We start from the raw sequence: 16,204 nt of genomic DNA, 5'->3' as shown, positions 1-16,204 counted from the left end.
GAAAAACAGAGGCATTACCCTCGCCTTGGCTTTATTCTCTTTATTATTAGGGTTCCAGCGAGACTGCCTGTCACGTGCAGAAGCCTGTGAAGGCTGATACAGGAAGATAGTCACGAAAGTCACCAGAGCCACGCTTGCTTTAGGACAAAAGGACGTCCAATCTGACCAGATATTAGGGACTTCCCAGGCGGTCAATCTAAAGAAAAGCTACGCGATATGGAAAATGAAGGACCCCAAGCACCGTAAGAGGAAGGCGAGAGCTAACCCCAGCCCAGCTCGGAAACTGCCAGGCACGCTAGGCAAGGAGGGGAGCAGGGCTGGGGAGCGGGGCGGGTGGCTGCCGAGCCGACCCGCCGCCTCCTCCTTCTCCTCCTCCTCCTCTCCGTCCTGGCCGCGGCGGGTCCCGCAGGAGCCGCCGCGGTGCCGCCGGCTCCGGCGAGGGGCTGGCGGGGCTGCCACCCTCTCCCCTTCCAGCAGCGCAAGCCCTCGCCCAGCCCTCCCCGAAGTCAAGTGCCCATAAAGCCGAGGCCGAGGGGCCGCCTCCTCCCGGCCCCCGCCCGCCTCACGCCCCGGGGGGACACCCAGCTCTGTCCCCTCAGCCGCCGCCCCCTCCCCCCCCCCCCCCCACAAGCCCGGGCGCGCGGCGGGCGGGGCCCCGCGGCCGTTACCGTTACCCCACCCGCGCCGCACGCGCCGCCGCGCGCCCGCCGTTGCCGTGGCGACGGGCTAAGCCGGGGCCTGGCTGCGGCTCGGCGGGCGCAGAGGGGGCGGACGGACGGACGGACGGACGGGCGGCGGCGGGCCGGCGGCTCGGCGCTGCCGGGGCATGCATAACAAAGGCGGGAGGCGACGCGTCCCGGGAGGGCTCCGCAGGTAGGTAGGTGCGGGCGGTCCCTCTCGGCAGCCGCTCCCGCAGGACGGCTCCCCTCCGCTGCGCTGCGGGGGCCGTTCTCCTCAGGGGAGAGCGACCCGGGCCCCGCGCGGGCTCCGGCCCCGGCCCCGGCCCCGGCGCCGCACCTTGCGGGCGCGGGGCCGCAACAAAGGCAAATGGCTGCGCGGCGGGGAAGGCTGCGGGGCTGGCGGTGGCCTCCCTGCCGCTGCCGGGCTTCTGCCCCTCTCTCGGGGCGGCACACGGAGCGGAACCGGGCGCAGCCTTTCATGTATTTATTTGGTCGTTGGGTCTCCGTTCCCCAGGTCCTTCTGCCTGCCCCGGCGGGGCTCTTCGGGTTACAACCGCTAGCTCCGCGCCCAGCCCGGGGAGCGCTGCGGGAGCGGGGGACACACACGCTTCCCAGACCCTTCCACACCTTTCCCGGCTGACACCTGCTCGTTTCCCGCATGCCCCCCGCCCCCTTGCATTTGCTAGCTCCTCACTCGCAGCCCTTAGCGATGGCTCCTGTTGGCGCAGAAGAGCGGGCTGAACCGCTCTGCTCTGGGCAAATTGTTCGCCCGGGCTGCAGGCGGCTGCTGCCCTCGCTGCGCAGGGCTTCGGGTGAGCCCCCCGGCTTTTTCTCTCCGGGTCCTAAAACAGCAACCGCAGAGGCAACTTTGCAAATTGGCAGGTTAGAGCCTTTTAGATGCCTGGGGGCTTTCGTCCTATGCAAGGTGGAATATTGTGTGCTGGTACGGTATTAGCCCGAGTTTAATTGTTGTAAGGGGTAGCTGAGCAGCACCTAGCTCTTTAAATCTGCGGGGTGCAAGTGAGTCATTTCTTAATTTGTTTCCATGTGGTTCATAACGTTTTCAACTCCAGGATGCATTTTCCCAAATTCATAGTAGGTTGCAATACCTGAGCTGTTAGCAAGGGCATCTGTTTGAATCCACAGAGGTAGAAGTTTTACTGCATTGTTGAAATTAGTAGCTATGACAGAATTCCCCAGAGGGAGATCTATAAAACCTGCTCCTACCATTTTTATTTATGCTGCAGCAAAACAGCGCTGGGTGCATCTACACTTTTGCCTTCCCTCATTTCCTAGTCATTGTGGCACTGAAAAGCATTATAAACAACTCTGCATTGTTTGTTGGTATTATAGTAAAGCCTGAGGGCTTGGTACTGGTTTCTTTCATTCGTGGCTCTCAGAATGCTTCATAGACATCAATTAAGACTGGGAGCCCTGCTGCAAGTCGGGGAGGTTTTATTGATCCCATTTTACAGATGGAGGAGAAAATCAGAGACCTAGAAAGATTTAAGTCAAATCCAGAACCTAAGCCATTATCTCACAGATCCTAAATCCTCTGTTTAGGGTGTTCTTCCCCACCTCCTTTAATGAAATTCTCCCTTAATTTTACTGGCTGCTCCAGGAGCTGTTTTGGGCACTGACAGGACATGTATGCTTTGGGATTTTGCGACACTGCTCTTGCATATTGCCAAAAATTATGTGCCTTTAGTGCCATACTGTTGAGAAGAATGGTTTCTGATTAAAACAAGTCTCTGATTGTTCTTTGGTTTGTACTGGGGTAGAACCCAAGAGCTTCATCATGAATGAGAGTGCATTAGGCAAGGCATTGTACAGCCAGACAGCAAAGCATGCGCAGAGCTGGTGAGCCAAATACAGAAAGCCTAGATATCCGCTATGACTTCTTTGACAGCGTCCCTCACAAAAGAGACGGGTCTCTCCTCACTAAGACTCTCTTTGAAGGGCATATTTCCAAAAGCAAAATAAGTGGTTCCTATTGTGACTGTAACCCAGAAGACTCCTGATCTAGCCTGGTTTTGAGTCTGTCCACTTCCTTTCATGGCCCAGACAGGAGATGGGCTGCGTTTGAGATCTGGTTCCCATCCTTAAGCATTGCTTATGTTGATCTCCTTTAAGGCTTTTAACCAGAGAACCCCAGCTGCAGTCTCAGATTTAAGTCTTGCTGCCCTGTCCGTAGAGCATTGCACAAGGCAACAACGGTAGCCTAAAAGCATTTACAAAGTTTTAAGCTTCTTAAGCTTCATCTGTGTAAGAAAAGCCTATTGCAGACTAGGTGATGATGTACAGCTCCCAGTAGTCTCAGAGGGAAGGTAAAGGAGGAGATGGAATGCTTTTATGGCTTTTCTGGGTTTAATATCCATTGGGTGCTTGCTGAGTCTGGTCTAGTCTTACAAGGTGTTCTGGAAATCCTGATTTCTTAATATGTAAGTTTGTAGGAGGTCAAGTTCCACTTTAAATACAGTCCCCCCAAAACAAACAATCCCCCCCAACCCCAAACACCTTGGTGCTGCAGTTGCAAGAAGCATCATTCATTGCTGGCAGGCAAGATATGGTATCACAGTTTGTTTCCTTTCCAGTGTTTCAGAGGACAGTTCTTTTAGAGAAGAGAGAGCAAGTGTAGCTCCAGGGCCTCCATGGCTGGGCATCAGCCAATTACTGTCATATCAGATTAGCTCTATGGCACATTAGCACTTGTTTATGTTAATACAAATGCAGCATGACTGTTCCATAGTATTGATGGAATTATTGTATTTACAGCCCTATAATATGACTAATTGAAAGGGAGGTTCTGATTACAAAACCATGGACTTCCAAGGTGATTTCTTCTGCAGCTTCTGTATGGGCCAGTTTTGAACCATGAAGAAGAAATTAACTACTAGAAGACACAATCCAGTTTTTGCTTACCATTGATGCAGTTACCCTTTTGGCAAACTCTAGGGAAAAATTCCCGTGTCACAAAAGAAACAGAAAGAACTTAAGTGTTTTTTCCACCTTGCCATGACCCTGACTCAGTAACCTGTGCTACTGTAGGTACTTCTTGGCCTCTGAGAAAAGCTCATACCTGCCTATGCTCTGTAGGAATCTAGCCCTTGAAACCAGCATTAAGATTTCCTCAGCTGCCACTGCAGCGTGTGAGCACGTTCTCCTTGTCCAGAGCAGCTTGGCAGCAGCAGTCGTGGGTGTTTGTGAGATGAGGAGGCATCACATGCAGCACTCCATAGCCAGGATTGTAAAGCTGTCCACAGCTCGGTGACTTTCCTGCTCGCATGTCACCTGCCAGCATTCAAAGGATGTGCCCATTTGTCTCCGGGAATAAACTAGGCACCTCTGGCCAGAATCTCCACAAGTTTTGCAGTCCCTGCTTCATAATTAGCTCAGCCTCAGCTTCCAGCTGCTTTGCAGTTCACAGGAGCCCTAACAGCTGGTTCCTGGCAGCCATTATCACCTTCCAGCACAGGAACAGCTTTAGCTCTGAGTCTTTGGGAGGACAGACAGGGCTGGCAGGATCAGTCATATTAGGAAAAATACTGAAGGAGCAGAAAACAGGTGCATGGGCACAGGGAGGGAAGGTAGACTGAGAACATACGTGACAGTGAGGGGAAAATGAAGCGACAGGTGGAAGGCACTGCAAATCCCTAGACTTTGTTGGAGTCGCAGATGAGGTAGGACGTGGAAGGAGGTAGAGAGCTCCGTGGCTTGTAGGAACAGGGCGAGGGATCTCCTCTGCTGTCAGGGATGGATTGTGTTACTGCTGCCAGTCCGCTGCCCAAGCTTCAGAGCTGTTCAGCCAGCCCTGAGCCACTGCAGAGTGCCATGCAGCATTTGTTATTTTCAAAACACCCTGCTGTAAGTTACAGCATCAAAGGGTGAGTAGCTCCAGGAACTTCACAGGAGTCCTGGGGTCAGTAGCCTTGTCCACAGTGCCATCCCTGCGCAGGGAGGGCCCTGGGAAAACCTGTGTCACCACAGCAGACACCGCATCAGTTATATGAGGAGCAGCGATTTGCTGCTCAAGGACAGCAAGGACAGTGGAAAGTCTGTGATTTCAGGAATTAGTTATGGAAATCTGGGACCCCCAGGGTGAGGTAATAAGAATAGCAGGAGAATTAGGCAATTCCCATATTCATGAGATGATAGACTGCAGTTCTTTTGCCAAGGCTGTATTAAATACACTGAGGGGCAGAGGAGTTTTCTGGCTTTGCTAACAGCTGCTTCAAGGTGAAGCAGAAGGGGAAAAAAAAAATCTCCACTGTCTGCTGATATTCATTTTGCCATGTAACAGCTCAGGCCCTGGAACAACTCAGGGCCTTCTGCAGACCTTTTGGAACCTGGGTTTGAGACAGTCCCCTCGCCTTCTAGAAATAACCTGATTGGGAATTAAACAGGACCTGTCCTAAAGACGTCTTTCCAGGAAGGAGCTAAAGGAACTAAAGCTTTTGAAATCCTTCTCCATCTCCTGTCCTAGACAGGAAGTCAAGGAGCAGCAGTAAATTTTTTCTTATAAAGAAAAAACATGGCTTTGTGTTTTTAGCTATAGAGCGTGTCTACGCCCATGCCTTCTCTGCTGCTGAAATGCTTAAAGATACATGTAAGCAAAAATCCATTTTTCCTTTGGAATATGAAGCTTCAGCAGATGCTAGTGGGAGTTTACAAGCTTGGTTCTTTGTCAGTGCTTGCAGAAGCAGCCAGACACTGCACTAGCTGTGGATCCAGTGCTAGAGCTGCTCCAGTCAGACACTGTGCAGCCCATCTTGTGGCTTCCCTGGCGTCTGGGAGCAGTGCCGGCAGCGTCCTGTCAAAACTCATTTGTTTGCAACACAGCAATCTGACTGTTTCTGCAGGCATGTTTAGGAAGCCAGTTAGCGACTGAAAGATGACAGTGGCTTTGACCACAAGTGAGTGATTCACAAGACTTGGAGTTCACACAGCTGAACTCTCCATGCAAGGTTCTTCCCCCAGGAAGAAGGCAATTAAAGACCCTCAGGCACTGAGGCGAGACAGGTCCATTCAGACCTAGCACAGAAGTGATGCACATTAGTTTCTAGTGTCACAGCCAGTCAGAGCTGCTGTGACAGATTTATCTGCTGGCATTGTAGCTTGTCTCAAGGACAACTCACCTACCATTCCCTCTAATCAAGTCTTTGCTCACCTTAAGGACCTTTGCATCTCGGGCACCTTGGTTGATAAACCCACCCTGCAGAGAGGTCTAGAGGCAAAACAGTCAAAGTTTGACTGGAGCAGAATTAGCACCAGCCGTGGCTGGTACTGGATTGAAGCTGAGCCCTCTGGACTAACAGGACATCAGTGCCTGGGGATATCAATCAGCTCTGTGCTGAAGTACTCCTGTCACTCATGGTGGTGTGACATGTGGCTGACCCTTCCAGCCTGCTTCTAGGAGTAGACAGAAGCAACCCGTTTCAAGAGGAGGTCCCTCTTGAAAGACCATGTTCAAGAAAGTACCTTTCAAGAGCTAGGGAGGTAAATGCTTCTCATAAAGGATCGATACAGATTCACTGCTAATCTGTGCTGTGGTAGTTTAACCTGGAAAAACCTCAGGCCTGAAATGAGACCTCTCAATTACAAGATCTGAGAACACTCCCTCAGGAGTTCTGGTTTGCGGTACTTAACTGTTTTGCACTGATGTGCCCCATTTTTTACCACAGCTGTTGCAACAGCTCTGTTCTCTGTGGACAATCAGGGTTCAGGTTTCCACAACACAGGATAACCTGTCTGCGAGCCCCAATGTGGCAGCCCTCTTCCTAGTTTAAGGACCAGACATGGTTTTGGAAATTGGTGCTTTATGCTTGCGGAAGCCATACTTGCAGTAGGGAGACTTCACAAGTCAGTCATTCAGCTTCTCTGAAAGCTCAGTATCATTGAGAACAAACATCAGCCAAAGTCACAGGAGAAAAAAGTAGGAAATCTGTTTTTGAAAGAAGAAGGAGAAGGCCATGGAAGCCTTCCTTACTGATAAGCAGCCCCTGAGCTGATCAGCATTTTAAGATTAAGGTGCATAGCTTGCTTGTTTGATCTACCACTTGAGTCTTAGGACACCTTCCAGCAGGTATGGGAAGAGCTGACATCCCATTCCTGGTTCTGAGAATCACGTCTGCTAATACAAAAGTGCCTTCACAGCCAGTCGTGTCTTTCAGGGAGGATCTTCTGCCCTTTATTTCGGGTTCTGTCCTACCTGGTTGCCATACAGTGACATCCCCAAGGGACACAGTCATTGCTCATGTACACAGTGGTGCATTATTTCTGGTCACATGCAAACAGTAGAGCAATAACTTTGCAATACTTTTTATTCTGGCTCTCAGTACACTCCTCAGGCTTTTCTTCATTTCAGCAGTAGCATGAAGTAAATCCATAAAACAGAGCTAGCCCAGCCCAGAAGCAACTGCAGGCACTAGCATAGCCCACAGCCATGTCAGCCATCACCTCCATGCTTATGACAGTGCATAGCTTGGATTTTTTTTGTACAGGATGGCTTTTGTGACAGGACAGGCTTTTTGGCCTGTCCAGAGGGATGAGAGTCAGCAACTTTATTTCCTCTTTGCATTAGAAGCCATGCTTTTACCTGTATCTTACCTCATACAAAGACTGTGTCAAAACGCAGTCCTTTTTGACTAAAGTCATATTCAGGACAAAACTCCAGTTATGCCTCAAACTAACGCTACCATAAAGAGTAATCCCTTTGAGAGTGTCTAAATGGTATACAAATCAACTCAAGTTGTTGTAATAAGAAAGGCAGATGATATATATATGCTAAGTAGTACCTCATTAAAAATAATGTTCCTAGCCCACCAGAAAGAGAAAAATTTAGGTATACTTTCCCTTCTTAGGATCTGTGGAAGAAACACTTCCCCTTACCTGGTCATGCCTTTTGCTTTTCTCCCAGAACAAGACCCAGCCTTTCCCTCCCACAGCAGCCAAGGTGAGTGCACCTGCTTGCATGACACAGCAGAAGCTCATGCTGCTCATTTTCAGTGAGCTAGCTAAAAAGGTGTCCTAGCAGAGAAGTCCTGGCTTTCTGGACTGGGAGAGATGGTCTGCTATTTTCAGATGGAAATTAGAGAAATGAAGGAGGTCGGCCCCTAGATAGGTACTTATTTAAGGGGCAGATTTCCAGAGGGTCTCTGCAGTTCCTGCTGAACTGTTTTGAAAGGTGCGAGCACTTACTTTTAGTGAAATGATGTAGCATGTTTTGTGATAATATGGCTATGAATATTGGCGCTGAACGCTTTTAAGGATAAGGCTTTTGTGCTGTTCATTGGTGGATATGAACATGGTTACAGAGGTGGATATGTGTTAGTAGAGTGACTGAACTTTTGAAAGGCATACCGAGGCAAAGCTAGGTCAAGTGAGATGTCCACCTTTCCAGACAGTGAACAAGAGCATGGTATTTCTGGAAATACAACTCTCAGTCCATGGTTACACCTGCAGGACCATACTACCTGAATTTGTAAAATAGCATTAACAATCCACTTTGGATTATTGCTGTAGATTATCATAATTATTGCATAGTAAATGTGTCCATGTGTAAAAGTCCTCAGCAGTAATGTATATGTGCAGACTGGAGTTTGCCACACATGGTACTTAGTAGCTGCCTAATCCTGCTGATGTCAGCGTAGCTTCCATAGGTGGAAGCCATGCACAGGGTCTGGTAACAGGAGATAAGAGGTTCATAAACTTGACGGCTGGACAAGAATCCTGAGATCTAGTGGTTTGCTAGACATGGATATAGGCCTTCCCCAAACTGCTTGCTTCTGTCCAATGCCTCTCTCCTTTAATGGTTGTTTCCAACCCCTGAGCCTTGTGAACCAAACTTTGGCATTCACATCACCAGTCCTGCTGGCTGCCAGCAACTGGTATCACTGTGTGGTGGCTGCACTCTCACCTTGTGCTGCAGTGCTGGTTAGTTGGACACAGTGCTGTGTGCGGTGATGAAGGATGTGCTTTCTGTGCATCACACAATCTCCTTCCACTCAATGGGAATCAGCTGCTGGACTGAGCTGAGACAGAGCCACGTGGGGCAGTGGGGCCTCACAGAGGGGCAGGGTACCAAGGTGTGGGCGGCAGATGCTGCTTCAAGTTGAATCCCTGCTTCATAGCACAGCTTCAGCTCGTAATTCATTCAGGGCAGGACCAAAGCTGTAATAGGAGTGCAAGTGGCTATGGCCTCCTTCAGCTTGTTCTTCAGGGACATGGTAGGGCCAAAGGACAAGGAGTTTATAGGAAAGAACAGAAAGATGGGTTGAGAGCCTCATCAAGCAACAGGATAGCAGAGGGTGCTTTGCGGTAAAGAAAGGAATTTCTGTAGCAAGGAAGAGAGGGTGTAGCAGGGGTGGCTGTGCTGAGAAGTGGGGAGGAGAAGGGAGCTCAGAGGAAGCAGGGCAAGGCAGTGGCGCGGGGAAGAGGCAGCACAGGGGTGTTAGCCAGGGCTGATGAATGGCAGTAGTGTATTGGCTTGGGAAGGCCTTGTAATCAGAGCAGTAGCCCCACATACAAATGCCTGGAGCTTTTGAGGTTCAGCCCCATCAAGCACCAAAGCAGCAGACGGGCAGCATGACTCCAGGTAAGAAAGAGCGAGAAGCAGAATGCCTGGCTCCTAAATAGGTTCCCCTCTTACCCTGCCCTATCCTCTCTGCCCATTTTGCCATTCCTGCTGCTGTTTGAAACACACGGCATCTGGAAAAAGCAATGCCCTTGTATGGTGCCTCTGGCTTCAGGAGAGTTCTTCCAGCGTTGAATTTGGCCCATGGATTTTAATTACTCTTCACTGTGATAGTAATGAGAGCCAGTGGAATTGTACTGATTTTATTTCCTTTTAATTTGTTATGATGCTCTGGATGCAGATTAACTTTCCCAGCTCAATACATATTATTGATTCATCCTGCCTCATGATGTGGTAAATGGCTCGAAGAGATGGGAGATTTCACTGCAGCTTCCCTTGGTAGCTCTGTACCCCATGCAGTGTCCTCCTTGCTCTGGCAGTAGCCAAGATCAGGTACCTTTGCTTGCATCTGATCAGGTTATTTACATCCATGTAACTGAGGATAAACTCAAGCCTACGGTACTGCTTTTTCATATGCAATAGTCCAGGTCTCCCAGCTTCCTTTCTGTTCAATGTACTGAGTGTGAGGACTGGTTTGTGGTCATTTGATGGAGATGGACCTGATTCTAGGCCCAGCACACAGGGGTAGCCCTCAGTGAAGGGAATTGTCCTGCAAGGAGGGAGGAGAGCTGCAGACAGAGGTGTCTTCTGGAAGCGCTCCTGCAAGCACACGCCTGTCCAGGAAGCCCCTTCCAAGGCACTGGCCAGCCTCTTGCCCCTGTCCCCATGTGCCAAGCTTGGCTGATGGGCAAATGGTAGACTGCACCACTGCCCAGTTGTCCATGGGGTTGTGGAGCAGCAGGGAGGCTCAGCCTCGGGGCCTCCCTCTCAGTGAGGGAACCTGACAGCAAAGCTTGTGGTGTGAGACTACACCCTACTGAGGGATCCTCCCCCATTTTCTTTAGTGAAAGGCCCTGCACTCCTTGATGCAGAGTAATTCATGTCTTTTTTTCCTCTGTTTTTACATCATTGAAGCTGTAATGGGGGTAGGGGACAGAGCCTGAGTTCTCTCAATACAAAGCCCAACCAGAGGTTGAGATAAGGAGCCTGACAATGTCTTGCTGGTTGTAACAGGTGTGACTATAAGATAACCTGCAGCCACATTAGCAGGAATTTGCTCCACAGGCTCAGAGGCACCCCAGTGGAGTCAGGCTGGGTGCATCAGTATATTGGTGCAAGTGCACAGCCAGCCCTAGTCTGGAAGCACACGCTGGCTCTGAACCACACAGCTTGCGGCTGGTGGCTTGCTGGGCCTGGCTGCAAACCTGGTGTTCCACCTCATCGAATTAGCTCACAGGGCAGCGCGGTGCTCAGAAGCAGTGGGGGTGTTTTCTGTCCTCCATGGTGTTCCTATCCTATGTCATCTTGGATAGCAAAGAGCCAAAGGAGGAAGGGAGGAGAAAGGCAGAAGTTGGACTCAGCAGCCCTGCATGCCTCCACGTGCCAGCCCCTTGGCACAGACTGCAGCAGGAAGCCCAGTGTGCCAGGACCCATCTTAGAAAGCTACCTCGCCCTCAGCCATACTCATAACCTCCCAGCTCAAAACACTGCTTTGTGATAACTGATCCTCTGGCTCCGTGTGTAGTTACAGCATGAGACTAGTGTGTCCCTTAGCAAGTCCAGAGGGACACTGACTGCATTGCATGAGTGATGGAAGTGTCACATCGTCAGAGGCCATCGAGTATCCAAGTGCAGTCAGTGCACTGCAGATGAGTAGCCCCGCAGCTCAGTGATTATGATCTGGTTGCTGATGATGGTTATGGGTGCTTTAGAGGCATTCCCTGGAGCAGAAACTGAACTCAGGCCAGAGTAGCTTTGCCTCAACTCAGAGTCCAAACAGTCACTTCAGATGTAAAACGTTACTTTTTCCTCTTGGAAAAAAATCCATCAGCTCTGTGGACAATTCTTACGCATGGGAACATATGTACTGACCATGCAGAACTGGGCAAGCCAAGACAAAGGAGATGAGAGGTAAATATCAGTTTGTCTTGTCACACAGCTGACTTTAGGACTTAGAAGCCTATATCCAATTAAAGCAGCCAAGCAATTAACATCAAAACAGTTGAGCCCGGTCTTCATCTAGTACATGTTAACATGGCTGCTGTAGCTGCAAAGAAGCCTCAGATTTATCTGAGTGGGTTTGCCCCACCCCCCTTATCTCCATCTCACAGAAGTTTTGTTTCCAAACCTTGCTGTGTGTGACTTGTCCATAGCATCATGGTGGCAGGAATCTTCTGTCCATCTCTTGTGTTCCTTCACCTCCAAAGCTTTCCTGTGCAGCTACCTGCCAACATCCTGCTCATGCTGGCCCCTGAACAGTGAGGAACTGCTGTCACCAGCTTCCTGAGAGATACTGGGGAACAGATTGGAAAAATGCTTTTGGAAGATTAGAAAATAGCACTAGGCAGAAAAACTGAGGTAAATTGGGGCACAGTGAAAAGTCAGATACTGGGGATTAGATCCCAAACGTCATCATCCTAGGGAGTTTGGGGCAGAATCCTGCAGAGCCTCAGCCACGGACACCCATCCTGCCTTAGCCCAGTGGTGTCACAGCGTCCTTCTACCTGGCAGCATTTCCCCAGGCTACTTGGCGTTCATTTAGGAGGAGCAAAAGCTTTGGGGAACTAGTGAATCACCAGAGAAGGTGCTTATGCTGCCTTAGGCAAAGCAGTACAAGTACACACTTTCAGCTTAGTTCCACCATATCCTTAGAGAAAATTTAAAAAAGCATTTAACTTTTTTTTTTTTTTTCTTCCCTGCTTAGACTAAGCCAAGTTTAACACTTAGCTGGGCTTACCTGTCAGTGCCACTGAGTTGCCTTCAGCACACCACCACTGAGGGCAGAACTGGGAGAACTGGGAGAAGGGCACTTCTGTTCCCTTACTGCCGCACTCCAGGGAAACAAATGTGTGTCTTCAAGCAACTTTCAGACCGTTTTGTGATCCCAGCCCAGCCATACCAGTGTCCCCAAAGTCCTAGCCAGCTCAGTTACATCCATTTTCTATCTTTCAGGTTAAAACCCCCCAACAAACAGACTTAACAGAAGCATCTAAATTGTGCTACTCTTGATTTACACCAAAGTTTGCCTTCCTTTCTGCCTGAAGTAAGAACTAGGCTGCTTTGTGCCCTTCTCTAACTTTTTTTCACTGTTTAAGCTGGAAAAGTGGAAACCAGGTGAATGTTGGAACAGTCTCCAGCCTCTACCCTTCCCCAAAATGGTTTGCATTGAAATGGACTTCTAATAGCTTCCTGAAAAAAACGGGACTGTATTGGAACTGGTAAAACTCTTGCTTCCCTACTTCTCTTACAGTCCCTACCTCACAGAATCACTTGGAAGGAAACAGCATCTCCTCTAGGATTTCTCTGGGGTTTTGTGGGGGTTTTTTGTGGTGTGGTGTTTTGTTTTGTTTTTTAGTGATGAAATCCTTTACTCTCACCTCCCAGCTGGAATTCCCTGAAGCCCTCTCACATGAGCATATCTCAGGGATGATGCCTTGCTTAGAGAAAATGCTGTAAATACCACCTGGTTCCTGAAGGAACAAAGCAAAGGAAGCCACATAGCAACTGCTGTTGTCTGGCAAGTCAGCGGGGCACCGTGCCTCCTAAACCAGCTCCCAGAGTGACTGTGCATCATCACTAGTCAGGTGCCCTTTCCAGAACATAACAGATGACTGTTTAAAAAAAAAAAAAAAAAAAAGAGAGAGAGAGAGAGCAAAAGAGAGAGAAAGAAAGAAAAGAAGAAAACAATGGTGAAAGGCCAAAAGCAGCTGCAAAGACACAACCACACACACAGTTACACTGGTGGTGTGTAAAGAGAGGCATGTATGCTTCATGGACTGGTCCTTTGATACCACAGTGCTGTCCTTGCCCACATACCTGCATTTCCTTACAGCTTGAGAGGGCAAGGCACCTGTGTCCTTCGAGGTAGCTATAGCTATGCCAGCTTGTGCTCAGACAGCGGCTAGGAGCTGTTACACTTTAACACAGGTCCTAGAGTTCAGTTAGTTCCATATAATTACACTTCAGTTTTAGGAAACCATACCCGACTTTCCTTGGTGCTCAAAGACTGCAAGGAGAGGAAGGGTCTAGTTCTCACAGATGCTGGAAGGTAGTTTTATTATCTCCTTTTACAGATATCGGAGCTGAAATACAGGAATTGGAGTGTCTTGTCTGGGAGGACGCCAGGAGGTCAGGGACCAGACATCAGTCTCGCATGTTACCAGGTTACAACCTGTTCACAGCATCTCCCACCCTGCACCTGTGAGAGTTACAATGTTTGCTTCATTCATACACTTAAGGGTGAGAAGTCACAATGTCAGTTTGTGGCTTCTCCGGATGATCTTAACCTGTGTCCACAAAAAGCTCAGGAACGTAAATCAATGTCCTGTGACCTCCCGCAGAGAGGGTATTAACAGTCAGCAAGAGGAAAAAGTGCTGCCTTCATTTCAAGGCAAGGGGAGTTGGCTTTAATTTTTAAAACACTTTCACAAGTTATTGATGAAGCAGTATTTTTGGAGGGGAAAGGAAACTGGCAGTCTCCTGGGGGCTAGGTCAAATGTCTCATGATGCCAATTGCCTACATCAGAGTACTTCTGCCAAAATACTTCAGACACTGAGGCCTGGCCAAAATCATCTGCTCTGGCTGAAGCAGGAATGGCATCTGGAAATAAAATCTGACTTGAGGCAATCAACAAGGCATCAGGATCTCTCCCTATTCATCAGGGTCTGGAGTCAAAGGCTGTCTTGTCCAACTGTCTTAATATGATCCAGAGCTGCTGTACCATCAGGGCATCACAAATTCCTAGGTGTCCAGTGGGGGAGAAAGACAGGCAATGCAAACCAGAGCTGGAGCTGAGAACAGTACCATCACTGGACACGGTGCTGGCCTGTGGGGGCAGTTCCCATCATCACCAGTTGGAAGGAGAGAAGTCATGGACTTCAGGGAGGGTTTTTAGCTGTGGCTAGTGGAGAGTTTTGTGATTGCATTAGGAGACCCCATAGCAGCAGCTGGGAGGCAGGAGGGTGTTCATTGCATTATCTGTTTTTCCTCTTTATTAACTACAATTCCGCTGACCTCTGCAGAAGGAGGACATACAGGAAGAAGAGTATCAGCCATCTAATTACAGTGCCTGATTTTGCTGCTGCTTTTACACATTTATCAAAGGTTTTACCATTGACTTCAGCAGAGTTGAAAAAGAGCCCTTATTTCATCAAGTGGCACCAGATTAAGTTAGCGGGATTCTGTTCCAGGCCTTCTGACATGCTTCCAAAATCCAGCCCTGATGCTGCCCAGGCTGTGGGTAATTTGATTCTGCTGGTGCTGATGAAAGCCCTGAGCAGCAGCAGCAGAGATTGCACCTTAAGATCTGCATATGCAGATGGTAGTGCCTACTTCTTTGCATGTCCGGCTGATTTATTTTCATAGGTAATGATCAGAAAAGCAAGCCAAAACTCTCAGACATCCCTAGCTTATGGTAAATATTGAAATCTAAACTTGATTTCAGTAAGAATAGTGAAAAGTGGAGCCATTATATTCTGCAGAAGTTGATGGCTGAGGCAGAATTCTTTGTGCCCTGTCAAAAATTGGTGATGTTAGCCGGCTGGCTTCCATCTGAGAGACCTCATCGATTTTCGCAGATGGCAGCTGGATGACCTCAGCGGCAGGAATCAAGGCCTCCCACTTCACATGGAGAAAGCCCTTCAATCTTTAACTAGCCAATCTTTGACTTCATTTTATTTAAAGATTTTAGGCACTGTGCAGTGCTAAAGAGGATCTTGCTGAGCTCCTGTTACCTCAGCAGCAGCTGATATGTAATGAATTATTCAAGACTAGCCAGTTCCTTCATTAATTTTAATAAATCAAGTTTTCCACCATGTTCTAGGCATTGCTGCCAGCTGGTATATGATGAGGTAAGCCTATTATTTCCTGGGGCCTTTTTCATTTGGTCCAGGTTTACATACCTGAAGGCCTTTACAGTTAACAAGAGATTAGTAGCAGACAGTGCTAATTTGGGGTAGATCTACAGTGAGCAGAAAAGGCAGCAGAACTCCCCCATCTCTCAGGAGGTGGCAAAGTCCTGTCTTTACACAGGGAAGATGGCTTTGCATGTGCAGAAACGGACTCAGCTGCTACGTGCTGACCTCCAGGGCAGAGTATAACCCTTCAGACAGATGGCCTGGAGGCCACAGCAGCTGAGAGGCACTTCCCATCTTTCACACAGGCTCTCTCATGAAATTGTTCCTAGGTGTCTAGTATTTCTCCAGAGCAGGCAGATTGTGGTGTTTACGAACCAGTCCCATTTAGTAAGTGTCTACGTGGATCGATCTTATATGTAACACATGCATGCATTGCCATGCACAACTGTTAATACATAGGCAAGCAGCATCTCTCAGAACACTGTGTACATCCTATCCAGGCTGCTGATAAACTTCACAGTGCAATAGCTGCCACAGCAAATGCAACATTGATCTGGTGACTCTTGTAACCTGTCTTTCCTTCAGCTTTTGCTCAAACTCAACAACAGAAAATACTTTCTGACACTGAAGCACTATTAGCACTTTCTGTACATCTCTTCAATAGGCAGGAACACACTTGTCTGTTCATTTGCTATTAACCTCAAAATTGTTCAGTCTGTTCTTTGCTTCCACTCTCCTGGCCAAGTAAGAACCAATCTCATAATGGAGTCAAAGGCAAAAAGATGCTCTATGTTGCTTATAGAATTTATTTTTACCATATTATGCTGTGTTGCATAAAGAAGTCAGATTGACCTATTTCCTCCTTTCTTTCCTCCTCTGTAAACTGCAGGTTACTCAGGGCAGGGGATTTTTCCAACCCAGGTCTTGTAGAGGGTGTAGCACTTATGGCCCTTATCCTTCCTGTACACAGGACATG

The 16,204-nt window shown here is 48.7% G+C and overlaps 1 protein-coding gene across 4 annotated transcripts in view; it reads left to right on the top strand.

The window, feature by feature from the left end:
* Positions 1 to 548: 548 nt before the first annotated feature.
* The window catches only part of LOC128143895 (kalirin-like), a 47,844-nt gene continuing 32,188 nt past the window's right edge, over positions 549 to 16,204 (top strand). For 2 of the 4 annotated variants that reach the window (XM_052791820.1, XM_052791818.1), the window contains exon 1: positions 549 to 873. Coding sequence is in view for 1 of the 4 variants with exons in the window: in XM_052791821.1 (XP_052647781.1) it covers positions 827 to 873 (47 nt within the window). In the remaining 3 variants the exon portion in view is untranslated. Of the gene's footprint in view, positions 874 to 7,540; positions 7,633 to 16,204 lie in introns of all 4 variants that reach the window. The other 2 variants (XM_052791819.1, XM_052791821.1) reach the window with 2 other exon arrangements.

Source organism: Harpia harpyja, chromosome 7 (genome assembly GCF_026419915.1).
Source record: "Harpia harpyja isolate bHarHar1 chromosome 7, bHarHar1 primary haplotype, whole genome shotgun sequence".
Taxonomy (NCBI): Eukaryota; Metazoa; Chordata; class Aves; order Accipitriformes; family Accipitridae; genus Harpia; species Harpia harpyja.
Note: the sequence above shows the minus strand (reverse complement) of the source record. Positions and strands in the feature narration are given on the sequence as shown.